The sequence below is a fragment of the Sinocyclocheilus anshuiensis genome, unplaced genomic scaffold (genome assembly GCF_001515605.1).
Source record: "Sinocyclocheilus anshuiensis isolate Anshui unplaced genomic scaffold, SAMN03320099.WGS_v1.1 scaffold438, whole genome shotgun sequence".
Classification (NCBI taxonomy): Eukaryota; Metazoa; Chordata; class Actinopteri; order Cypriniformes; family Cyprinidae; genus Sinocyclocheilus; species Sinocyclocheilus anshuiensis.
In genome coordinates this window covers 550,340-577,745 of record NW_015546118.1, presented here as the reverse complement: position 1 = coordinate 577,745, position 27,406 = coordinate 550,340, and the positions used below count along the sequence as shown (strand labels likewise).

The following is a 27,406-nucleotide window of genomic DNA, read 5'->3' as shown; positions in this document are numbered from 1 at the left end:
AATCGCTATAGAAATCGCGATTCATTCGATTCTTAGCGTTTTAAATCGATTACTGTCCGAAATCGGCGATTCACGATTAAAAAATCCATGTTTAAAGATCGATGCATTGCATCGTCAGGGTTTCTAATCGATGCATCGAGAAAACAAGTGAATCGTTACACCCCTAGTTATTAGTATTATATTTGGCAAGTTGTGTACTGTAGATGACACTTATAGTGTAAATTCTTTAAGCAGCACTCTTTAATCACCTCTCATTTGCTTGCACAAACAGCGATCCTGTATTAAAGGGAAACACACACACACACAAATCGGTTCTTCAGCAGTGAAAACAACATTAAAATATAGTGTATTTACTGAAGAATAGTATGGTTCTCAACCTTTTTGCCCCTGAGGCCCCCCTATAAGGAATATTCCAGGACCCCCACACAAGACTTTTTTACCTCAGCTTTGCCATTGTTGTGAATTCCCATTCATAGCAAACATATGAGAGTGAAAATCTAAAGGAGAATTGGGTTCCTCTTATGGTTCTTAATAGTACCATTTGCCAGAGGTGTTGTATAACTGTATGGCTTTTCACTTTCAGGTGAACTATTCATTTAACTCTTGGCATGAGAATTTAGAGCTATTTTATAATTTTGAGTTCTGCCTCCTTTTGTCAGAAAAAAAGGTAATTTGTTAGAATATTGACCCACTGTCCTATTACTCTGAGCAAGATAAACTGTGTGTTTGTTTGTGTGGGGTGTGGCAGGAAGCGATGTGTATTGGTATAGCTCTTAGAGTCAAAGAATGATCAGAGTATTGCTGATTTTTAATGGGACATGGTGTCTTAGAGACAGACCGAGCAACGGAGCACAGGTAATCTCTCTCCCCAAGGCCCCTCAAATCAACTGCTTTAGTCTTAATCTGACTGAATCTTCTTTTGTCTAAGAGGGGGAAAGAGTTAAGAGGTTAAGAAGAGATGTGTAGAAAGCAGAACAGAGAAAGAAAAAAAGAGAGGAAAATAAAGAGACAAAATAGAAAAAGGGTAGAGACAGCCTATCATTCTGGTGAAAAAAGCTTTCAGCAGCTTCTAATAACTACACATGACCTAAAGCTTGGATGATTTTGAAGGATTTAGAGAAGATAATGTAGCAACCTGTTAGTGGAAATATTGAAAATCTTTTATCTTTTCACACACTGAATGGTACTAATCCTCAGTGAAACAACCTGTAAAGCTGCACTGATCTGAAGAGAAAAGCGCTTAGAGACACACGCTCACGCAGAATTACATTCACATCATTCTTCACGATGACAGTACAGTAGCAAAAAGTTTACCAGGAGCTGTGCTCACATTCATCTCGTAGGTTCCCAAGATCTCCAGCTAATTGTGAATTTTGAACCCTGACATTTTAATGGTCTTTTTCCAATGTGATGATGTACAAACTTGATTGACATCATTTTCAGAGGAAGGGCCTCTGTAAACTTCGTCGCCTCTCTTGATTTTAATGGTTGTATTGACAATTGATTTTAACCCGTAATGAACTTCAAGTACCCTTCATCCTGTCCACCAGTTCATCGCAAAGTTCAGCAATACTTTATTTAAACTACATGTAAAAATAACAAAACAGGACAAACAAACTAGTCATATAATTCTTTTCTTAAAAATGTTCAAAGTTCTTTCATCTTACCATACCATATTGATTGCAAAAATATGACTAATTTAAGTTACGCTTTGATGCTGCTAAAAAACAATATTGATAAAAACATATGTTCTCAAAGACGTGAGACTTATCGAATTGCAGTAGTTTATTTTAGTAGTATTGGCCTAAACAACATACAGCAAATAGAGTGTCTTATCCATCCATCCATCCATCAACACTTTAGTTTAGGAACCAGTTCTCACTATTAACTAGATGCTTGTTAGCATGCATATTACTAGCATATTAGCTGTTATGCTAGTACTTATAAAGCACATATTAATGCCTTATTCTGCATGACAATATTTTAGATCCCTTAATCCTACCTCGTACCTAAACTTAACAACCATCTTACTAACTACTACTAACTAATAAGCAGCAAAATAGGAGTCATAGTTAATAGTTAACAGTAAGAATTGGTCCCTAAACTAAAGTGTGACCATTTATTATTTACTATAATTTTTTCATTCATTTATTCATAACATTTACATTTAGTCATTTAGCAGACGCTTTTATCCAAAGCGACTTACAAATGAGGACAATGGAAGCAATCAAAATCAACAAAAGAGCAATGATATGCAAATTCATTCATTCATTCATTTATTTCAAATAAATAAACTGCCTCTAAGTTGCAAATTAATAAATGTTCATTGTGTAGGTTTATCAGGTGTTGCAGAGTGCACATTTTTGGCAAATTCCTATAGAATATAAATTCTATTAAGTAAGAATAAAAGTATATTTTGCAGTGTATTTTTAGTCAAAACAGATACAAAAGAAAAGCTAAATAGCAGACACAGAACCACTGACTCAAGCAAGGGAAACAAAAAAGGCAACAATGTTTGAGGCAGCAAGAAAATATTTAGAACTTTAGCTGAACTTTCTGAAAAGTCAGTGCTGTCAATACCACTTTTGAAGACAAAAGCCTACAGGGGATCACATAGTGAAAAAGACTAAGGGATGATTACTGAGAGCTGTAACACTAAACACTCAAATGTAGAACTAACAAAACAAAAAAAGCACAAATGAAGTAAGTGGAAACACATATACACATACTGGTTAGTGTGGACAGATGATTATGATTTACTTAAAATAGGTATTATTGGAGAAGCTATAAAAACATATTTTTTTGTGTAATTTGTAACTGTTGCCCCTGACAGGTGCAGGTTTCTCTAGGTTCGGTATTTTAAATAACTTTTGTGTGTAATGACAGTAAAACTGGCTTCTGATTTTTTTGGGAGCAGTTGGGCAGTGCAGGGGATGACTGGGTATCAGGGTGTCATTATAGCGATGTAACCATGTCACACTTTTACAGTGTTTCCTGTAGGATTTTTTCCAGCTGTGGTGGCAGAGCTACTTCCCATGGACCATGCCCACTTCCCTCTGGTTGTTGACCCTCCCCACCCAAGAATCACATGCACTCAAATAAAGAATTGAATTTATTTTAAAGGGGTCATCGGATGCCCATTTTCCACAAGTTGATATGATTCTTTAGGGTCTTAATGAAAAGTCTATAACATACTTTGCTTACAATTTCTAAATGGTAGTGTAAAAAACACCCTTTTTACCTTGTCAAAATCAGCTCTGCAGAAATCAACTCGTTTTTTGCATGTTGCTTTAAATGCTAACGAGCTCTGCTCACCCCGCCCCTCTCTTCTGTGGGGTGACTAATTACCGTGCTATGAGACTGTTTACTTTAGCCGCAAAACTTGCTAACTAGCACGTTATTAGGAAAGGCGATTGCAAAGATTCATAATCACAAATGATTTACATGAACATAGACGCATTTAGGTAGATCGGGGGTGCATTCCCTTCAAAAACAAAAGTAATCCACTGTCTTCAGCAGCTCAGATATCGGGAGTAAATGACGACTGCTATGTTCATTATTACATCCAGCAACAAAACACCTCAATCGCTATGGAGCCATTCTTGTCTACATCTGCTCCGCAGTTGTGGCCTAATGGTTAGAGAGTCAGATTTGTAACCCAAAGGTTGCGGGTTCGAGTCTCAGGTCCGGCAGGGATTGTCGGTGGGGGGAGTGAATTACCAGTGCTCCCTCCACCCTCAACACCCTAAGGTGAGACCCTTGAGCAAGGCACCGAACCTCCAACTACTCCCCGGGCACCGCAGCAATATGGCTGCCCACTGCTCCGGGTGTGTGTTCACATTGTATGTGTGTGTACTGCTGTATGTGTGTGTGTTCACTACTCACTGCTGTGTGTGTGTGTGTGTGTGTGTGTGTGTGTGTTCACTTCTCACTGCTGTGTGTGCACTTGGATGGGTGAAATGCAGAGCACAAATTCAAAGTATGGGTCACCATACTTGGCCACACATCATGTCCTTTCCTTCCTTTCCTAATATTGCCAATATTTGTGACCCTGGACAACAAAACCAGTCATAAGGGTCATGTTTTTTTCTGAATAAATAAGCTTTCCATTGATGTATGGTTTGTTAGGATAGGACAATATTTGGCCGAGATACAACTATTTGAAAATCTGGAATCTGAGGGTGCAAAAAAATCAAAATACTGAGAAAATTGCCTTTAAAGTTATCCAAATTAAGTTCTTAGCAATGCATATTACTAATCAAAAATTAAGTTTTGATATATTTACGGTAGGAAATTTACAAATTATCTTCATGGAACATGATCTTTACTTAAAGGGGTCATATGATGCGATTTCAATTTTTCCTTTCTCTTTGAAGTGTTACAAGGTCCTGGCAGCAGCGTTCTGGATGAGCTGCAGCTGTTCTTGGGAAGGCCGGTGAGGAGACCATTACAATAGTCCACCCTACTGGTGATAAAGGCATGAACAAGTTTCTCCAAGTCTTGACTGGAAACAAAACATCTAATTCTTGCAATGTTTTTGAGATGATAGTATGCTGATTTAGTTACTGCTTTGACATGACTACTGAAACTAATGTCTGTCTCCAGAATCACACCAAGATTCCTGACTTGATTTTTAGTTGTTAAAAATCTTTAACAACTTTTAGCAGCATCATATGACCCCTTTAATATCCTAATGATTTTTGGCATAAAAGAAAAATCTATGATTTTGACCCATACAATGTTTTTTTGGCTATTGCTAAAAATATACCCAAGCGACTTAAGACTGTTTTTGTGGTCCAGGGTCACATTTGATTCTTTTGATAATATCTCTGGCTATCGTCGATACATGATGTGATGCAACTCAGCACTGAGAGGTTATCGCGGGGACCCACCTATACGCGGGCCCTGTGTGCCTGTCTGCTATGCCACTGGCAATACCCACAATTCCGCGACAAAATTCAGGTCTCTTCTGCTAATTCCTGGACTGTGAGTGATAAATAATGTGAGTGGTGTCACTGCAATGTCACTGAGAAACTGCAGCTGTGGTGGAAATTATTTTGGTGGCGGCCCGCCATGGCAGAACGAATGTAGCGGAAACACTGTTTTAGCAATGGTGGCCCAATGTACACATTGTGTGTGTATGTGTGTTAAAAGTGTGGTTTCAGATGATGCAGAAAAAAAGTGAAATGTTTCTGGTTCTAAGTAGACAACTGAGACAGTTCTTAGGTCCCCCACCGGCTCTGGACAGTGGCCTATTCATTGCTATTTTTTGACATATTAATGTTTGACTCATAATCTTATCTCCCTTCAGAATGATATAAAACTTCACTTAAGAGCCACTGGGAGTTTACAGACAGAAACTGACTTGACAATTTCAAGTTTGGAGACAGTTTAACTCAAGGCTTTGGTTTGTAGGTGTAGGTATGTTTAGAGGGAAGGTACAGCTCCTTCTCTAGGTGCCTGCATTATGTGAAGGTATCTTTAAATATATAGAATGGTTGTAGGTGGGTTTTGTGGAGGTATTGTGCCAGACAAACTTCAGCTGTTTAGTGCTACAATTTATATTGGCAGAGATAGTAAAACAGCTGTTTATTTATTGGTTGATTGATTGCCTGGTTGTAACTGGTTTGCACAATTGAAAGGTGTATTTCAGCATATCTGCATATAGAAAATAGGGCTGTTAATTTTTTTTTTAATTGATAATGTTGTTCAGCAAGACTGAATTACATTGATTGGCGTGACAGTTTATCACAGTTTCCACAAAAATATTAAGCAACACAACTCTTTTCAACCTTGATAATAATAAATGTTTCTTGAGCAGCAAATCAGCATATCCACCTAATTTTTTAAAGCAAGAGTAAGTCATTTTCTGTGAATGTGCGAGACTTCCAGTTCATTAGCTGTTGTAGGGAAATAGCAAGAAGAAAACAAAGTGAAGTAATCGGTAAAATTTTTGCACTTCAAACCAGTGTTCATAATTAGGATGATACATTAAAATAATATGGTAAGACACACCAGTTTGCAATATCAAGCAGCAAAACAAGCTGTTTTGTACAGCTCAAAATAACTGGAAGTGAATGACACCGGAAGCCAGATACATCAATTTTACAAAGCTCTTACTGGACAAATAAGGTGGATTAGAATGATTTTTTTAAAGGATCATGTGACACTGAAGACTGGAGTAATGGCTGCTGAAAATTCAGTTTGCCATCACAGGAATAAATTACATTTTAAAATATATTCAAATACAAAACTGTCCTTTTAAATTGTAATAATATTTCACAGTATTACTGTTTTACTGTATTTTAACCCAACCTTGGAGAGTATAGGTGATGATATACGGGGCAACTTTTTCATCAATGTTGCTGGGCATTGTTGCCAAGCGATGTTGCTTGGGCACTTTCCCATTGAGACTGGGCAACAAATTTCTGTCTGGCTACTTTAGATCGGTCATGGGCCCTGTGTCTCACCTGGTTGCCCTTTGATGGCAACATTGCCCAGCAACATTGTTCAGAATTTGCCCTGTGTATCATGTATATGTATACTGTATGTGTGTCTGCATGAAGGCAAAGCAGATTTACAGCTCTTTTTATTCTTTTTCTTTTAAAAACACTAACAACACAGATGCTTTGATGGTTATCAAATTCCACATTTTTTTGTTAAACATCCCATCTGGTTTTGATTTGACTTTTCCATTATGAAGGGTTTCTCCATTTAGGATAAAAATTTAGTTTTTTTTATTCTAAAAAGCAAATATTTTTCTTTTAGCGATAGTGCTGTGGGTTGTTCTGTAATCAGTATTAGCTTTAATAAAAAATGTAAGTCTATGCTATGTTTTCATGAAGATTGTTTAGTAAACTTGCGTGGCTGTATTGAGCATATACTGTAGATATTAAAAAGTCAGATTAGATAAATGCATTAAATGTTAAAGAATATTTACAATTTTATTTAACAATGTAAATAACTCAGAATGCATGAAATAGCATTAGACATCCCCTTTAATTACATGAGTTTTAAGAATATTGATGGGTAGTAACAGTGAAAATATCCTTTTTAAATGATTTTATAGCTTTGGCTAAAAACTGCTGTTTTTTTTCGTAATTTGTCAGTCTCTAACAGTCAAGTCTCTTTTCTCATTAAATTTTTGCTCACTCCTCCTAACAGAACAGAGTATCATATTTCAGGTCCACTTACATCTCAGACTCGGCTTTGTAACAGATGGCCTCACATTCATCTTACTTGTGCATGTCACATACAGTGCAAAGTAATGCAGTATCTTTAGGATGCTTGACTCTTGCACCTTGACTAACTGAGCCAAGACAGCACTGTAAATCCTTTGATGTCATCTTTGGGTTCGTGGAGACTTCCTGCAGTATCTTTCAATCAGCCCTTGGGATGAGCCTAGCCTGGGTAGATTGCCAGTTTTGTGAAATCTTTTCCATTTGTAGATGAATTGTCGATTATCTTTCAGTGTGGATGTGACAGTGAAGTGATGGATTACAAAATGCTTAGAAATGGACACGAAACCCTTTCCAAGGCTCACAACAGCTAAGACCAAACCAGGCCACATGTTTCTGATGTTTATATACATCTTCCTAGTCTTTCTTAATGTTTTAGTCATCTAATTTCAGGTATTTAATGCAACAACAAAGGCAGAGGTGGACTAACCATTACAAGTCTAAAATGCACTTCTGTTCATTTAATCAGTATATAATGTGATTTTTCATTATTCCTTTTTAACATGCTGTATATCGCCTTTATCTTTTATACTTTCAACAGTATAATCACATCACATTTGAATAAATAAGAATGCAAACACAATAAGATGCATGACTACAGAAATCAATATAGCAAACAAAGCTCAGAAATAATAAGAAAAATGTTTTTGCTGAAAAAAACCTAAAACTCACAAGCTATGTTAATCCACACTGTGTTATTTAGTTTGTTTTGGGGATTTATTTGGCTTTCTTTTTCATTTGTTTTTGTTTAAATGTTTAGTTGTGGAACTAAAACCTAAATCGTCCTGTTGAAAAAAATGAATCGTAGACAGCACACAAGTGTGATTGTAAAACCATCACACACAATACATCTGTTTGTGGTAACTGAGTGTTTGAACAGAGCAGATGGCGGTGGACAAGTGGACAGCCCAGCCCTCTTCCCTGACATTTGAATTCTGTGACTGTAATCGCATTTCACCTTTTGGACTCAAATAACACTGTGGATCAATTTACAACTAAATGCATCCTATCTGTTTCTCGCTTATTCATGCTGTCACGCTAGCACTATTCTTTATCTCAACTTTTCTCTTCTTTGTGGTCGTGTTTGTTGTAATTGTCTTCCTTAGTAAACAGCTCAGAAATAATGAGGCCCTGGTGTAATGCAATCAGCTCAGGAAAAAAAAACATATGTAATTTTTTCTTCGTTTTGTTCACAGAATACCATAATTATGCAAATATAATCACGCCTACTCAGAAGTTGTAATAACCATATATAGAAATCACACATTTAAACATCAAGCATAGCGTTAGTTCTGGCAGGTCACGTTAGTCAAGCTCGCATCAGCTGATCCCCATCTACCTATAGGAATACGACACCTATCTAAGCATTCATATATAAGGTCCCTCAGTATTATCAGCAGTTTTCGCATTGCTCAATAGCTAACTACCCTCCTCCATCCCCAGCTCCTCCTCTGTCAGTCAGGATTCAGTCTTCTGATTATCCTTTGAATCAGACTAATTCTAAAATGTGTACATAAAATTATTGAACTTTAACGATATCTGCAATACATTTATGTTGGTTCTGTTCTGTTTACCCTGGGGGTTATCGCTGCTCTCCCTGCTCTCATCCATGCTAGGCTGCATGGATGCTCAGGGAGTTCTTGCCCAGAACGGAACCATACCGCCAATCCAAACTGAATGCTAATTGTCAATCATCTTTGACGATAGTGTTCCTGACAGAAATGACAGAAGGGATCACGTACAGTCAAAAATACACCCTGACAGAGTGATCAGGTCTTGCATCATCCTGCAGGTCCCTGATGTATCACTTGTGGGGTTTATTTTGTGATTTTAGCTGCAATGCAACACGTCTTTGTCTGTTTGAAATTCTCTCTTACTCTCTTACTTCTTCTAATCTGGGTTTTCCTGAACATTTTGCCTTGAAGGGTTTTATTCTCACTATATAATGTACCCTGCTCATTTTGAGCCATTTTGGTTCAGAAACACATTTAGAGTTTTATCCACAGAAAAAAAATGGAATGCCTCTAACAAGTATATAATTATTGTTTCTCAAAGGGCCTCTAAATATGAAGGGTTTTTTAAAAGACAAACATACTACACATTAAAGAATTACCACATTAAAGAGTGGCACTTTTTTCCTTATGCAAATCGGCAATTTCAGTGCAGAAAAATTCAAGTTTTTCAGTTTATAATCACATTTCTTCACAAACAAGTATTCCAAAAAATCTTTGTTTATTAGTTGAATTGGTAGTATGTTCATTCTCACAAATGGTCTCTCAGTTCATGCCTACGTTTAAAACACTTTTAAGACTGAAACTTATAGCATCCGAAAAGTCCCAAAACTCTTTTTCTGCCAGTGAGAGACAAGTTTTTATGCACATATCTGTCATTATGGCTCAAAGTTCACATCATTCAAAACTTTTCACAGATTCGAAGTGGAGCCCAGAATGCCAAAACTCTGAAACAAAACGTTTTCTTTCATGTAACAGTAAACTGCTACACTATATATAAGTAAACACTTATCTACGGCATCCGCTACTGAGTGCTGGCTTCTCACTCATCTGTGAAGTTTTAACACATTCACCTTGTTCCTCCAGTTCCTGCTCAAGTCTGAGATGATTTTCTCAGCAACACCATTCACCCAATTACACACCTTCAGAGAAACTCAATTGGATGACTTCACACGTGTTTTCAAAGTTTTGAGTTTCAGAAATGCCCAATTGCGTAAGTTCACTTTAGAGATAACGTGATGATGCATCTTCTCTCATGGGTGGACTTTATCTTCTGAGGAGTATTGGATATGGACATAGACTTATTTAAACTGGCATCTGAAGCCATTGCAGTGCAAAGCTGATTTGCACAATTGGTGTTTATTTGCCACAGTCCATACGCTGAATGTTAGCATTACAGAATATACAGAATTATAGGTCTTCCTTTTAATTTTAAGTCTGTCTAGAGCCTGTTTGAAGCTGAAGCTCTACTCCACTCTACACTGGAGTGAAGTTCTACTCCATGCTGAAGACATATCAGCAAAACTAGCAAATGTAGGTGCAGGAGACAGTGTTTTGCAGCAACAATTTTTGCTGTATTTGCCATCTGCATTACATTTTTGCTTGTATTTGCTGGAGCGGCAGGTTTATGTCTTTTGAAGAGAGAATCTCAGTGGTGGTGTCTTTGGCACCTTGCCACAAGTTTACCGCAAACCCATAGGCTTTTGGTAAACCACCTCAGGATAAAGTTATTATTTCACTCTCTCCCCTTCTCTATCTCTTCACCACACTTAATTGTAGACCACAAGCAGAGAGGCTCTGGTCTCTCGTCAGCAAAATTGGAGCCTCCTTTTTGTGGGGATCTCAGAGGGCTGAATCATTTTCATGTTGAGTTTGTCCTGTTAGCCAGCAACTAAGTGCTTTTTAGGCATTTAAATCAGCTACCTTCAGTTTTTTTCTTAATAGAACTTGCTTTTTACATTTTGGATCGGCATTCGTAATGCGCCATTAAAGTCTGCGAGTTGTAAATCATATCAACCGATAGTCTTTCATTCCTCACCCTAACACTGCCCATTGAATAATGAGCATCTCTGATTTATAATTCAGAGTGGAAACTGTGAATGTTGGGCATCATAACAAAACTGCGGGCACTCACTGAAGCAGGAGCGAAACTGTTGCTACTGTAGCAACTAATTAAAGCGCACATGCACACACGCACGCATATTTACATCTTCATTTAATTCCCTTTATTAGCTGCAGCCTGAGAATACAGATGGCTTTACTCTGTTGTGCATAGTAAACAGCCTTTTCTGGTGAAAGAATAGAATGCACTTCCGCAAGAATTAGGGAAACGATGTATGTTTTGTATTGTTGAATGACTGTAGTTCTGCTCCACGTTACAGAAATATATCAATGCATTTACGCTAATCCTGTCAGGTCCTTTGTTGTAGTGAAAAGCATGTTGTCTCAGGTGTGTTTTGTAGCCAGTAATCTTTCTTTGTGCTGACTGGCAGGAGATAATGTGGCGGAGAGACTAGCCGTCGCAGTGCAGGTTTTATCCTCTGTTGTATAATAGAGATATTCAAGAGCAGAAATAAGATCATGACAACCTCATTATTCAGAGACCACCTGCTTCATTGCCTTCTTAATAATATGTGCTAGATAAAATAAAGAAGTGTTCGAGATTAATAATGTGTTTTTGTGCAGGTTGAATTAACAAAGGCAGTACTCCCACCCTGTTTATTACAGTATATTGCTTTTGTTCTGTGCCGCAGCCCGCAAGCTGAGGAAGATCGGACAGATGAAAGGTCCGGAGGAGGTCGGCCCTGTTCAGGGCCCATCAGAGACACTCAGGTGCCTGTCGCCCAAGCCCAGCCTGACGTTCCACTCACAGTTGATCTTCCTGAACATCCTGGAGGCCATCGAGCCCGAGGTGGTGAATGCCGGCCATGATCATGCTCAGCCTGACTCGGCAGCTGCTCTCCTCACCAGCCTTAATGAGTTGGGAGAGAGGCAACTTGTCAAGGTAGTGAAATGGGCCAAAGGACTTCCAGGTAATTTAAGCATGTCATATTTTCACTTATTTCAGTTTTGCAGTTTTGCTTTTTTATAAAGGGGTCAGTACCTTGATGCTCATTTTTTGTATCTATTAATAATAAATACAAAAAAAACATAAATTGTATAGAAATTTGATTAAACCGCTTCTATGATGAACATGTTTTTTGATAGTTTTTAAGGAAATATAATTAAAACTGTCAAGATATCATAACAACAAAAAAAGCCTTTTCAAAAAAATTTTTTGAAAGAATAATTTGAATTCAGTTATGTTTTGATGTAGGTTGATATATTCATTTATTATTTATTTGGGAAAAAAATCAGCAACGCCACTTTACTGCTTATTTTTTAAAAGCTTTTTTTCCACCAAATCAGAATTATGTGGTCCAACATCATGCAGAAATATGCAGAAACATAAATCAGGTAATGAGAGGACCCATGCAGATCCTCATGACTTTGTAAAGATTAGCCAGTCTCTTATATCAGATCATTTGACTTTTTCATTACAAGACAAGGTTAGTAAAATGTCATGTGATGTGACCAAACACTTGATATATTTATCAATCAATAGTTAATGATATTTGCAAAAAAAAAACAAAACTTTTTACCGTCAACAATAGAATTAAAAACCTGTTTGAAAAAAGAAAATATGAAAATATTTGTTTTTACTCTTTTCTTTTTTTTTTTTTTTTTTTTATATATTTTTAAAACCCATGTGAAACCAACATGAATACAAAATGTACATTTTGAAGGAACTAGATTTTTAAAGGATCTTTCTTTTTCTTTATATGTTACACACTTAATATTCAGTGACACCCCTCGCACCAGGTCCTGCGTCAGCTAAGGACGGCCCTGATTGACACAATAATATAATAACAAGATGGAGATCCTGCCTGGTGATTCAAGTCGGGACATCAGTGGAGAATTATTTGTTTTTGTTTTTTTTCTCAGTGATTTAATTATGGTTTGTATTTCAATTCAGAGGCTTGAGAGGTGTTGTGTAATCTACTTCACTCTAATGGCTTTGATAAATGGCTTTTTGAAAAGCAAAGGCAGACTTCAGTCGTATGTAAAATGCAGCGGCAGCAAACCATCAAATACTGAGAGAAAAACAGCAGGATGGGTGATAGAAAGCGAAAGGGGTGTGGCTTGACAAGAACCCTTTTTTGAAGCTCAGTGTGACAGCATATGATTGGTTGATGGAATCAGGTTGATGTGATTGGTTGCAGTTCTCCGATTTCCTGTTATTGATAGCATTAATAAAACTGTGAGGCCTGGCATTTTAATCTGCACTGAATCCAATGATAAATGTGTTATGAGGGAAGTGAGATCAAGTTTATCCCAGAACGTTCAGCTTGTTTCCCCTTTGTTTCCTGAAAGCGGTGCATATGCTGCCTGGTCTTCTACAAACTGTTTTATTTGGTTCAAGTCAATGTACTGAAAATCCTCGGTTCAGATTGACGTGAATACTTTTTTTCTGAAAGTAACATCAGGTGAAGTCTAATTTACGGCATGAGATGGTGGAGCTGAAATAGAGTTGAAAATGCAGTTGGTCTCAAAAAATAGTGCCCAAGCAGCTGACAAACTGTAAGTTATAGGCAGCAAACACAAACCACAAATATCTCTCCCATCTCTCTTGTCTCTCAGGTTTCCGTAACCTGCATGTGGATGATCAGATGACAGTCATACAACACACCTGGATGGGAGTGATGGTCTTTGCACTGGGTTGGAGGTCCTACAAGAATGCCAACGCGCGGATGCTGTTCTTTGCGCCAGACCTGGTCTTCAACGAGTCAGTCTCATTCTCTTTCACATCCGCTCTGCTCTTATTTGCCTGTTTTCTTTTGTGTCCGACACCCATCTGTGTTCTGCATTGTTGCCTTGTCTCTCTCATTCCATTTTCTTCTTCTGTCCATTTGTTTGTCTCGTAAATGCTCTAATCCATCTTTCCTCTCGCTCATTTTTCTTTCATTTCTCCTCAGCGGCCCTTTCTCTACCTTATTCCTTCTCGCTATCTTCCTCTTTCTCTCTCTTTCTCTCCTGGGCAGGTACATATCTTGTACTTCATGCACACAATAAGTCTCGTTGTGGATTCTTCCAAGATTCATTTATAATTTACTGCTGGCTTATTATGGTGTGGAGGATCTTTGTCCCAAACACAATCCCAGGAGAGATTGGATTTTTTGGGGGGTTCACATGCTCTCAATGGCCTTTTTCACCATTATCTGAAACATTAAATGCATCTTGGCCAATCCCATACCACTGCTGCTGACAGAACTTGTGTATTAGGCATGAAATACATTTCATTTAGGGATAGATTTGGGTATCATTAGATGATTACTCAGTAGTCAGTACTGTATGGTAATTAGCGAGTAGAAAGTTTCCACTGTTTGTTATTGTCAGATGTTTCTCTGTTTGCTTCTTTCTCTGTGTGTCAATTAATCTGTCCCCCATCTGTCAGTCGTAGGATGCATATCTCCAGCATGTACGAGCACTGTGTTCAGATGAAGCACCTCTCGCAGGAGTTTGTGCTGCTGCAGGTCACACAGGAAGAGTTCTTTTGCATGAAGGCCCTCCTCCTTTTCAGCATCAGTGTGAGTTTTTGTGTGTGTGTGTGTGTGTGTGTGTGTGTGTGTGTGTGTTCAGAACAAAGTACGTATGGATACTAACACCTAATGACACATTTAAAAAAAAAATAATAACAATAATAATAATTAGAGGCATCATTCCTGTTTTCCGGTGTGAGATATATGTTATATAATCTTCTATAGCATAAAATTAGTCAAGCTTTTCAAGTAACTAATATAAAATATCTATATCCTGACTTTAGTCTGTCCAGAGAGCTTTTAGACTGTATTCAACAAATCAAATCACTTTTGACAATCTTGTGAATATTCAATTCATTGCAGTATAAATTATTTTTATCAACTAATTTTAAATGCCAACTCCCCAAATGTAGCTGTGTCTCACATTATGTGCTCAACCCCGTTACTGCATGATTTTCCCCCAAAAATATAATTGAAAATATAAATGAACAAACATTTGACCCCCAAGTTAACTATCCCCTGCTGAGTGATAGCTTAATTTAGACATAATTTGATATTTAAGATTTACTTATTTATTTACAATTTTATGTTTTTTATTTTATTTTTATTTTTTTTATATGTATTATTATTTTGTGTTTATATATTATTGAATGTTGATGTTATTTAATACTTATGCTAGAAAATATTAATCACACAAATACAGTCTGTATTTATGTTCTACATTATGGTAACAGGGTCACAATACTTTTAAACCTCTTATTAAATGAAAAGAAAATAAAGCTCATATAATATTTAGTGTGACCCACTGAAGGTTAAGTACCTCCTTTCATTGACCATTTTTTAAAAAGTAAAAAAACCGGACTTTTTAAAACTAAGAGACTAGTGTTAAGAGTTTCGGTCCCTTTGTGTACCCTGTTTGTAGTGTATTTCCTATTTGTATTACAAAAAACACCACCACCACAGTGTAATAAATCATGCAAAATGCAATAAGCAAACACACAAAATCATTACATTTCAATAAAATCGTGTTCTTATTCAAGTGTATGCAAGTATGTATGCATGTTCAAATGAAGGTTTTTATTTCCATTTCTGCAGTTCCAGTGGAGGGGCTGAAGAGTCAGAAGTGTTTTGATGAGCTGCGTCTGACATACATAAACGAGCTTGATCGTTTAATCAACTATGGCAGGAAGACCAACTGCGCCATGCGCTTCCAACAGCTGACCCGACTGATGGACTCACTGCAACCAGTTAGTAACACACATACACGCCACACACTAAAATACTGATTAGTGTCTTAAATGCAATACTGGCATGATACACTATCATTCAAATGTTTGGTGACAGTAATATTAATTAATACTTTCATTCAGCAAAGATGTATCATGTTGATCAAAAGTGATAGTAAAGATACTTACATTGTTACAGAACATTTATATTTCAACTTTCTATTAATAAAAAAGTATGGTTTCCACAAAATGTGATATGTCTATAAAAAATGTGTATAAAATGTTCCACAAATTTAATAACATTAATAATAAGAAAAAATTATTTTGAGCACCAAATTAGCATATTAAAATGATTTCTGATGGATCATGTCACACTGAAGACTGAAGTAATGGATGCTCAGAAATAGCTTTACCATCACAGGGAATAAATTAAATTTTTAAAGATATTGAAATAGAAAAGAGTTGCTTTTAATTGTAAAACAATTTCACAACACTACAGTTTTTGCTGTCTTTTTGATCAAATAAAGGCAGCCTTGGTGAGAATAAGAGACTTCATTCAAAAACATTGCAAAATCTTACCAACCCCAAACTTTTGAGTGGACGTGTGTGTTCTCATACACAAATAAGACAGTTACAGGCAAATTCACTAAAAAGTTTTTTTTTCTATTACATGCATTTTTTTAAATCATTAACAATCTGCAGTCCAGTTTTAACCAGATGCTAAATGTGCTGAAAGTGTATTTAAATTAACTGTCATTCTTTTCAGCACAAACACACCATTATATGTAAATTAGGCTCATTACTGATGTACCTTATTCACAATACTCAGCGCTATTTGAATTTTGCAGATACTTTGATCTGAAGTGACATACACTGCATTCAGGTTATGCATTTTATCAGTTTATCCATCGCTTGAGACCTAGTTCTTGAGACTTAGGGTTAGTTCACCCAAAAATGAAAATTCTGTCGTCATTTACTCACCCTGAAGTTGTTTCAAACCTCTGGGTAACCAAACAGTTGAAGGTTGTTTGTTTTTTTTATCAAATATTTTTTTCCAAACTGTGAAAGTCAATAGGGACCAGCAAATGTTTGGTTACACACATTCTTCAAAATATTATCTTTTGTGTTCAGCAGACATTTTTGGGTGAACTATCCCTTTAAACCCATGACCGTGCCATTGCTAGCACAGTGATCTACTTTCCAAGCTACTGGAATGCCTAATGCCTAATTTACCTTATGTTACACTTAAAGGTGCACTAAGCGAATTTTGCCAATCGATGTTGATATTTGAAAGCACCAAAACAAACACGCCCATAGCCCAACAGGACCTCGCCCCTATTTTGATATCTCCGCCCCACACGTACGTACACAGCCATAGCAACGACGAACACGGAAACAAGCGAAAATGGCACACAAACATATTCAAATAAAAGCCAACAGATAAATTGTGAGAAACAATGCCAAATCAACGTTATTCACCTATCAGGAAGACACAACGCAACCTCGGCGTCCGATTCCAGGCCTTCCCGCTCCTTGAGTTCTCTCCACTGCTGGAAAGCTGCTCCGATATTTACGCGGGTCCTACCTCTTGCCTGATCGTAACCCTACTTTTTAATGTTTTGTTCCTCTGATATTTGCCTCTTTTTTTATCTACCATCTCTCTCTATCTATAGTCGATCTGCTAATATCCGTGCTGTGCACTCAAATTGAGCGCTCCTCTCTATCATTACTAGACATACCTCTTACTGATGATTGGCTACAAGTGTGTTTTGGGACTCTGTGCGACACTGTGGTCAAAAGCGTTTTTCAAATATTGCTTAGTGAACCTTTAATCAGAGAGTAAAAGGAATTTTTGTAATAAGACTTTTGTGTACATTTTTGTTGATCATGGCAGCAGTAATTCATCAAATGATGGAGAAGATCATTAAGACCAGGAATATGTGCTGTGTAGTCAAGCACACTTTCAGCATTTTAAAGAGCTAATGCAGGTGAATGCTGTACAATCTAGGGTTGGGCGATGTCTACGGAAAGGCACGGAAAACTTATAACGTGTTCTACTGAGTCACTAAAGGGACATGGTTAGCCGCTTGCTAGCGTTAGCCTGTTACATTACAGGACATAAAATTTCACTTACCACATAAAGAGAGTAAGAAGAGATGACTGGGGAAGATGGCGAATGATTTTCAGATCCTGAGCACCACTGACGAACATCTAATCTTGTAAAATGTGTGGTAAATACTGCCGCTCCATAGTATAAACACAAGCTCGCATTCAAATGCGGTTTCAATGCCCTGCATATTAATAGCAACTCTCTGATGCCCGCAATTTATATACAGTATGGTTACCCAACGATATAATTGCGAGAGAAAGTTTTTTCCTCCCATCTCGTATTGATTCCCTTTAGGGGTTCCGTAGTACATGGAGGGGGGTGGGGGGGGAAGGAATCACGATGCCGGCTCAACATCGCGATGTCTGTCAGCCATCGGTGATAGACGATGGCATCGTTTATCGGCCCAACCCTAGTACAATCTCAGTATAGTATGCCAGATTGTGGTAGTCTGCTGCATCATCCACAACTGAACACTCAGAACCAGCCTCAGATGGTGATCTGCAACATGCGCATTGAGTTCACTGCTAATTTTGTTTTTGGCTGTGTTTGTGCCATTAACTGATTTATGTAATTTATTTAGTAAATCTGATTCTAAAACAATGCAGGCAGCACATGGAAATGACACATTTCATTCTTAGTGAATTTTTCTATCCCTTCGTTTTTTCATGTTGTCATTTTGCTTGTTCTTGTCTCTCCTTTCCTCTCTTTTTCTCTTTTCTCTCCCTCACCCAGATTGTTCAGAAGTTGCACCAGTTCACCTTTGACCTCTTTGTCCAAGCTCGGTCTCTGCCCACGAAGGTCAGCTTTCCCGAAATGATTGCAGAAATCATCTCGGTCCAGGTGCCAAAAATCCTCGCCGGCCTGTCTAAACCAATCCTGTTTCACAAATGACAAGACTACACCCCTGAACTACTGATCCATACCAACCCTACCCAGGCCATATGAGCCAGTCAGTTTGGCCTAATCCAGTTTGGTCCAGCCTAAACCAGCCTGCAATGCTTTTAATCTGGACTCGACTCGAGCGACGGGACTGAACGATGCTGATTTTTTTTATTTTCCTTTTTTATTTTTATTTTTTTGAAATTTTCCCCTTCTATCCCTCCCTCCCTTTCTATATCAGTCTCATCTCTCTCTCTCTCTCTCCTTTTGAAAAATGGCCCTGAAAAGTAGTTGGGACCATTACATCATTACAGTTGTCTATCTTCTCCTCGGAGACCATTTGAGCTCATTTTCTCAAACTGACAGCATGGTGTGAAGCAGGTTTTGTTCTTTCTTTCAACCAGCAGTTATCCTTCAAGAGTTACAACGTGGTGGACAGGTTGGAAAAAATATCACACTGAATTTTCATCTGAGCCCTTAATCAAAAAAAAAAGGCACTGCACAGATCTCTATCAGAGTCTGTGACCTGGCTCTAATCTCTATGCATCGCAGGATAAAAAGGTTTCATTTATTGTCCATTGACTTGAGAGATCAGGACAAAGCAAAGCAGCATGCATAGAGAGATACATCAGAACATGACAAAAAACCATGACAGTCTCTTCACTTGTGACTTTTACACTTTTTATTTAGAACAACACACTACTAAATACAGTATGGATTTCAGTACAGCAGGCTGGCTATCAGTCTCCTCCCTGCTTTATTAGTTTATTGATTGTAAAACAAGTGCTTCATTCATTTCTTATGAAATGTAGAGGCTCTTTGAAAAAGCTTTTAAAAAGGCATCATTCATTTGAGATCAGACAATTTGTGACTTTAATTTGAAAATCGGTCACAGTTGGGTTTTGCTACTAAGACCGAAACAACAGCACAATTAAAAAAAAAATCTCACAGTCATCAAGACTTGCCTCCTCCAGACAGCAGACTTTTGTTAAGACGGGGCTCAGTGCCCTTTTTTGCAACCTGGATATTTAAGTGCAGGTTTTAGGGGATATTGTTGACAGTTTGTACATAGAACATAAATACAGCCATGCTTGGGTAAGCATAGGTGATCTTCAAATATATACACATATAAATCTATGCATGCTGTCTTCATATCCATCAACAAAACAACAAACAAATAATTGCATGCGAAAGCCCTAGATATTCAAACAAACCAAACTGCATTTCCAGTAAGCTAAATGGATATTGTTAGGAAACGTTACTGTTTCCCATAAGGCTCTTATGAAGTTACTCTCTCTCTCGTTCACTGTCCTTAATGGAAGATTTGGCAAGGTAATATTCTTGTATATACAGTATATGTAAAAGTTAAGCGTGGTTCTTTTCAACCTTTCTATGTGCTAATGTATGGATGTAGTCAATAGTTTTACAGTACAGTTTCCTTTCTTTCCTTTATAGCAAGTGCCACTGAGGGATTTGTATTTCTCCCCGCTAGCAATAAATAATCACATGCTTTTAACACACTCTTTTAACAAGCTCCTTTAGAATACCAAAACATGCTTCAAATGGTGCACAGCTTTGAAAAAAAAAAGAAAAGAAAAAAGAGCTTTGCATAGCCAATGTGCTGACATGGGACAGTACTGTTATTTTTTTCAGAAATTCGTACCAAATATCTTAATCACCACCAGCTGTCTCAAATCAACTACAAGTGGTGCTTAAGCTGTCCTCTTTAACACCCTCAAGGGTGTTAACAGGATAGTTCACCCAAAAATGAAAGTTTTCATTTACTCACCCTCAAGTTGTTCCAAACCTGTATGAGTTATTTCTTCTGAAAGGAACATGATTTGAAGTATGTTAGTAACTGGACAGTTTCTGGTAGCCATTGACTTGCATAGATGGTAAAAAATGCTATGATAGTCAATGGCTGCCACCAGCTGTTTGGTGACCAGCATTTTATTTATTTATTTATTATTATTATTATTGAAAATATCGTATTCAATGTTCGGTAGAAAAAAAAAAAACTCTTACAGGTTTGTAACAACTTTGAGGGATAATTTTCGGGTGAGCTATGGCTTTAAACGAGACAAAAGACAAAAAAAAGAGGCATGTGTATTTTTTACCCCGCTTTTGCTTCAATTAAATCATCCTCTATTTATCTGTCAGAAAGGAACCTCTTTACTCGCTTTCCTCATACCCCGGTGCAGCGCGTATTATCTAGACGTCGTGTCAACTTTTTCCCTCCGCACGCTCTCCGTTTCTAAATGATTGAATAATGCCTGCAGCGTTATGTATGTAGATTACTCTTTAAAGAGCCCCAAAATCGCGGCGTTGTGTTGTCTTTGTCAGGCCTGGGGTGACCTGGGGTGTACTTTCGGCAGAGCACGGAGTTTTCCGCCGAGTTAAAACGACGAGATGTGGTTTAGCTGCTCGAGCTCTTGTCGCCGCAGAGCATGTTGACGGTTTGAATGTGCCAGGCAGAGAATAGGGTGTCACAGACAGCTCCTCTGCGCTGACAGCACCGAGCACCGCGCAATTACACGCAGGTGTTTACACATTTAGACGGCCCAAAAGCACTCATTAGAATTTGCAGAACTCCAAACTGCACTTTTACCATGCCAAAAAAGAGCTCGCGACTTTCACCACGAACACGCAACGCTGTAGGACGGAGCCGAAGCCAAAGTCTGATCACAAAGTCGTTCATTAGCCGGCGGACTTTCGGAGGCGGCACTCGCATGCAAACACCGACTTTGCGGGAGACGCACTCCCTCGCTGTCTTATTATTGTCTGTTTACAATAGAACGCTTGTAATATGTCAGTTAGCGACACTCTTTGTAACACCTCGCGCTGCGCTCGTGAAAATACTCGTGCTTGGATGATCCATAAGCTGACTTGGGACTTTTCTTACATCTCTTATGAGCTATGATGTAAAACTTTGTGTGTTGATTTTCCATTAAAGTCTTAGGGTTTACTGTGTGCGGTGTGATCAACCAATAGCAAAATGTGTGTTTATATGCGCTCTTGTAAATCTGTTAGCAGGCTCTGCTTCGCCGCCCTTATAGGTGTTAAAAAGGGGAAGAAAGCCGTAAGGACATTTATTTGGTGTCTTTTGCAAAATACTAAATTTGGCCTGTGTTGATTACAAAAAAAAAGGTTTGTTTGGATCCTACCAATGTTTCTGCTCTCACATGAACAAGAGAACCTAGAGTCTTAACAGTCTGCATGTCACCAGGATGCTTCCTGTGGTTATAAATTGGGGGGGTGTAATTGCTGCTGATATGAGCAATTACACGACTAATCATTAGCAAATGCTTTTTTACAGCTTTTTTCTCTGGTGTGAATAATTCCTGTCTATACAGAAGGAAGAGCTAGATAGTTTGGCTTTGTATGACTAGAAGAGGAAATTCTGGCTTCTTAAACAATGTTTGTTACTTAAATCTTTGTAACTTTATAGTCTTTTTTTACAGCAGTTGTATATGTGAGAGTGGGTGTGTGTCTGTGAATGCACGCTTTTCTTAGATTATTTAGTAGGCCTACTGCTATTTAATGTTGTATTGGCAGTTGTTAACTAGCGATTTTTTTTCCGAGCAGTTTGCGAACTGCTTTCTACTCGTGTAGAAAATGCTTATCTGATTGCTGTTGTGTAGAGCCTGTGTAAATCGGGTTTGTTTGTGTTTTACCACTTTCAATTCAATAAAAAAAATATTTGAAAATCTTGAAAGTTGTTCCCTGGAATTTTTTCGTGAGACACCCTGAATTGAGTGGACCTAAACAATATCATGCAAAAGCAACTGGGCACGAGAAGCGTTTCTGTGGTGGGGACTTTTTTTTTTTCACTTCAGATTTTGACTGATGCACAGCTGTTTTAATTTAACTGGATTCCAAGGGTCTATTCTCCTCCCAATTATTTATTGCTTATTATCATGAGGCCACGATATTGCATAGATTTATTTCTACTTTGTGTCGGCTCAGTGCACTTTCATCTACGGCTTACGTTCATAAGAAAAAAACAAACACTTCATAATTTTTCTTTTTTGTTTTTTAATAAAATTGCATTTTCCTGCAGCAGTACATTCAAACGAGGTTTAGGGACTGTTAGGTATTAAGAGCTTGACAAACAGCTTAAGAAACAACAACATATTTACAAAAAAATGCATAAAATGTCAACTAGAAATTTGGAGCTTTATGATGATAATAATATTACATACGAATGCGCTCCAGTCTGCTTCAAATTTCAAGCTGAGTTCATGCCAAACCCGCATAAAGTGACCTAAAATTTCAACCTTATTGTATCTTAAGTACCAAAAACATTGACATATACTCAATTCCCACATTTACAATTGTGTGAACATGAGGATGAGACAAAATCTTTAACTTTCACATTCAAGACTCACAATGACCAAAAAATCCATAAAGGCTCATGTTTCAGTTTAAAAGTCCAGTTAAGTTCCAAAAACTAATCTTTATATCAATAAGGTCGACTGACAATTAAAAGAGAGAGAGAGAGAGAGAGAGAGAGAAAAGCTAATTGAAGCAAACTTTGCTCTGTGGACTAGTCGAAGTAACGAAAGGTCCTTGATCCCCTTTTTTTTTTTGTTGATGGAACACCACTAGCATGTCTTGGCAGATAAAAGGAGCAACACTTTGCAATTACAGTAACTACTCTGTTTATCAGAAACATTTAGAAGCAGCACCCAGGTCATTCATCTCTCTCCAGTTACTAATTACACAGATAATAACAGGTAATTAATAAAGCATATTCAGCTTCTGCGCAATTAAATACTGATTAGTGTTGATTCGGAATATTATATAATACATCTGGGCTATACCAATTTCTATCGCTTTTAGAGTGAAGTCGGTAGTGCATCTATAGAGTGAGATGGGAAACCGTATCTTATCGGTCTCTTAAGTAGGTCACAGAAAAGGGGAGATACTGATAGACACAATAAGCGGGAGAATGGAAGGGAGTTCTCCTATTGTGTGCAGGAAGGTCCAAATGTTTAAGAAAAATGCTTTTCTTTTTGTTCTTTGATCCAAGCAAGAATCAAAGACTTAGTTTTAATAAAGTAAAGTAAAAACAATACCTTTTCCAATTCATTCACAAAAAAAAACTAAACTGGAGTTGAGGGGCATTCCTTCATGCTCTGTCAGTAACAATAATTTATCTCTCAAAACCATGACCAGATGCCAGCCTGTGCCATACACGGATACACAGTCTCATGACCACTGATGTGCATTCATTGGTCCACAACACACTGATCCACAAGTTTTAGCAGTGACTGGAAGGCAGTTCTTACTTTGAGTTCTGCAAAGACAAACAAGTGACAATAATGAGCATTAACACTATAGGTTACCTTAACACTTGTCCTGCCACTGATTTATGAGACAACGCTTCCCCACCATTGACATACCCACATTCAAGTGTTGAAAAAATGAAGCTAGAATAAAGTTTTTGTTTGTTTGATGGTTTTTGTTTCAATGCTTTCTTTTGACATATTGCATGTTGAGATATTCAAACAACAAAACATTCTGGGGGCCATTCACGTTTTATGAAAATGATAAAAAAATGTTGGCGGTGGCTGGCAACTTTTTTTTAGGGCTGGCGGGGAAAGCGTTAATAATAAAAATGAGAATGAATATGTCGTACCTCATCTCTAGAAGCTGCAGGTGAGTCATTTGGAGAGGAACTGTAGAACACAAAACAGTAAGTTATTATGAATTTAATTATTTTCAGCAACTTCAAGGGATAGTTCACCCAATAAAGAAAAATCAGTCATTAGTTACATTCTTGTTGTTCCAAACTTCTTGTTACATGTTTTTTTTTTTTTTTTTGTGGGAAATTTTCTACAACTAAATTATTTCAGACTTCAGTTTTGACTTGTTACAAAGGGATGAGCACCAAAAAGGCCCTGAAAGCACCATCAAACGATTCCATTTAACTCACAGTTCACAATTCAGTATGGTGCAGTTTTGACATCATAATGTTTGTTCACGTGTTCACTAAAACTACTGAAAACACTTTTGTTAACTGAAATAAAGCTGAAATTAAATTAAATATAGATATTAGATGAAAAACTAAAAGATTAGAAATGTTAGCATGGCAACTAACTGAAATATGTTTGTTGCAGTACTGAAATTATTAATATAAATAAATAAAAACGAAAACGGATATATTTAAACCTAAATAACGAAAAGGACCAATAGAAAGAACTTAAGAATTAAAACTAATAAAAATGATGAAAGCACATAGCAAAATTACAATAAAATGAAACTAAAATGAAACTGAAAATCTAAAAACAACAAAAGCTATCTCAACAAAATAATAAAAAGTATAACTATGTAAATACTACTGATGCTTAAGCCAGTGATGTTTTATGTTCATGATGGCCAACTGTATTTCATCTGAGAGCTGCATACTTGATTAGATTTGAGAGTAAATACTGATTTAAGATAGCGTATGGCTTCAGAAGACTTGGAATATATGACTGTATGAGGCATATACAGACCACTTATGTTGTAATTGTGGAGCTTGACAGCCCATGATCACTGGAAACTGTTATAGTATACAAGATAAAGAATCCTCAAAACTCTCCTTTTGTATTCCAATAAAATAACAGCATACTGGTTTGGAACGAAATGAGGGTGAATAAATGATGACAGAATTTTCATTTTTGGCTGAATTATTCCTTTAAAATGTCACTTGCTCAGTCACCAGTACATTAGATAGTATGCCCCTGAAATACGGGCACCTGCATAGTGAGCGCTGTGCACGGGCTCGTGAAATGAACGGGGTGTGGTGTTTTATTACAGACGTTCATTTTTGTTAACTTTGATGCTTTGCATTGGTCAAGCCTTTTATCTTCGTATCCTCTGTGAGTTCCCTCAGGAATCTGTTCTAGCATTGTAAAAGGCCTTGAACTGCACAAGTGTGTGCGCAGGCTTGGAGAGCAGCTACGAGCAGTGAAGAGAATCCTTCTAAACATGAACCGGCAGCTGAACTTGCCAAACTGCTCGTCATTTCATAGTTCACAATTTAGTAAAAGATCAGGCCATACTGATGATACTGATTACACAACTGTCCACACACAACCTGATATCTGAGCAGTAGCTCGCTACTGACTGCAAAGCTATAGCCTAACTTCTCTGCACTTTCCTGTCTGGCAAAATGCTACAGGCACAGCAACCTTATGTGAACTCTTGGGCGTAAAGGAACAGTTCACCCAAGAATGAAAATTCTGTCATAACTTATAAAACTTCGAGACTTTCAATTTTCTAGGAAACATAAATGGAGAAATCTGAAGAATGTTGCTCTATTTCATGCAATAAAAATAACTGGAGTTTTCAAGCATCAAACTGACAGAAAATCAACATAAAAGTGCCATTAAACTGGTCCATTACATTTATGACCAGGGGATATCAAGCTCCAAAAGTACCCAAAAAAAAAAACACCATAAAAATGTTTTGTATGATTGATACACCATATTCCAAATCAAGTCATATGAAGTCATTATTTACTAATAATGTCCAGCTGTTAACTGCTGTTACTGGTTACTGGATCATTAACTCATTGAATCGACTCCGTCTGATTTGAAAATGAAGTACTTACAGAACATAACTGAATCGTTTACATTTATGTAATCAAGGTAAATGTTTTAAATTCATGCATTCTCTGGGAATCAAACCCATAACACTCAATCAGATCAGATCCCTGATTCAGATTCACAATACTGATTCAGATCAACCAATTCACTGAAAAGATTCAACCTAAAAGAACAATTTGTTCATGACCCAGACATTCGGTTAGAAAAGAGCTAGAACAGGCTCCTGTGATAATGAAGAAGACGTGGAATCTAAAGTAGCACATGAGTCATACGGACCAGTTTTATGACGCTTTTACATCCTTTTAGAAGCTTGAAAATTAATTCATTTGAATTTGCTTGAAAAACAGTGGCCAAATTATTACTCATAATTTATCATGTTGTGCTCCACGAAAGAAAGGGATTGAAACAACATGAGGAATGAATAAAATATGATGATCTTGATTTTGAAGGGTTCAAATAAGGCTACCGTGCCTGTGCAAATCTTAGTGCGAGTGTTTTATGAGTGTGTGCATGTTGCCTTTTCCCAGACCTGGATTGAATTACCTGCTATCATAGGCGGAGGGTGAACCAACTCCAGGGTAAGGCTATAAGCAGCCAAATGTATTAACATCATAAACCCGTCTTTTTAGGCAAGAACCAGACATGGGTGTCATGTAGGCTAAAAAAAATGTTTAATGGGACTGAATTTGTAGGCGTGATTACAATTGAATAAAAACGTTAGAAATTGATAATTATATAACGTTTCCTTTCCACGGTTATTCAAACAGCGAATCAATTATATATAGAAAGTGACATTATCACTAACATTGATCTATCGCGAGTTTAAGTACTCTCAAAAAAACAAAACTATCTATCTAACTATTATATAGTGGCTATATAATCACTGAAGCTGTATACACTGTTAAATTAATCTCTTACTTGCATTGTAGTACATCTGCGCTTTGTTGTTTATGATGAGAGAATTCGCAAGAGTCCGGAATTCAGTCAGCGAACGCGTGCGCCACTCAACAAAACTGATGAGTTTGAACGATGACTCATCTGAATGCTTCTGATTGGCCATTGCATTCCTAAGCTCAACAGAATTGTGTGTGATTGGTTCAAATGCGCAACACTGTAAAAACGTCTTAAATTAAATACGGTGCAACATGAGCAGATCTTAATTTAATGCCGCAATCGGCACTCTCTATTCATATTCACTTTGTTAGCAACAGACGTAATAGATTTAATTTGTTTGTGCAGGGTCATTTTTGTCCAATTTAGTGGCATTT

At 37.4% G+C, this 27,406-nt stretch overlaps 2 protein-coding genes across 2 annotated transcripts in view; one reads left to right on the top strand and one right to left on the bottom strand.

The window, feature by feature from the left end:
- The window catches only part of LOC107700917 (androgen receptor-like), a 105,912-nt gene extending 85,272 nt beyond the window's left edge, over positions 1–20,640 (top strand). The window contains exons 4-8 of the mRNA XM_016502769.1: positions 11,503–11,781; positions 13,430–13,574; positions 14,244–14,374; positions 15,424–15,575; positions 18,397–20,640. Of these exons, the coding sequence (XP_016358255.1) occupies positions 11,503–11,781; positions 13,430–13,574; positions 14,244–14,374; positions 15,424–15,575; positions 18,397–18,555 (866 nt within the window). The 3' untranslated portion in view covers positions 18,556–20,640. The remainder of the gene's footprint in view (positions 1–11,502; positions 11,782–13,429; positions 13,575–14,243; positions 14,375–15,423; positions 15,576–18,396) is intronic.
- Positions 20,641–22,358: 1,718 nt separating this feature from the next.
- Positions 22,359–27,406, bottom strand: part of LOC107700916 (oligophrenin-1-like) — a 36,110-nt gene continuing 31,062 nt past the window's right edge. Inside the window, exons 23-24 of the mRNA XM_016502768.1 lie at positions 24,185–24,224; positions 22,359–23,842 (exon numbers count right to left, since the gene is read on the bottom strand). Of these exons, the coding sequence (XP_016358254.1) occupies positions 23,831–23,842; positions 24,185–24,224 (52 nt within the window). The 3' untranslated portion in view covers positions 22,359–23,830. The remainder of the gene's footprint in view (positions 23,843–24,184; positions 24,225–27,406) is intronic.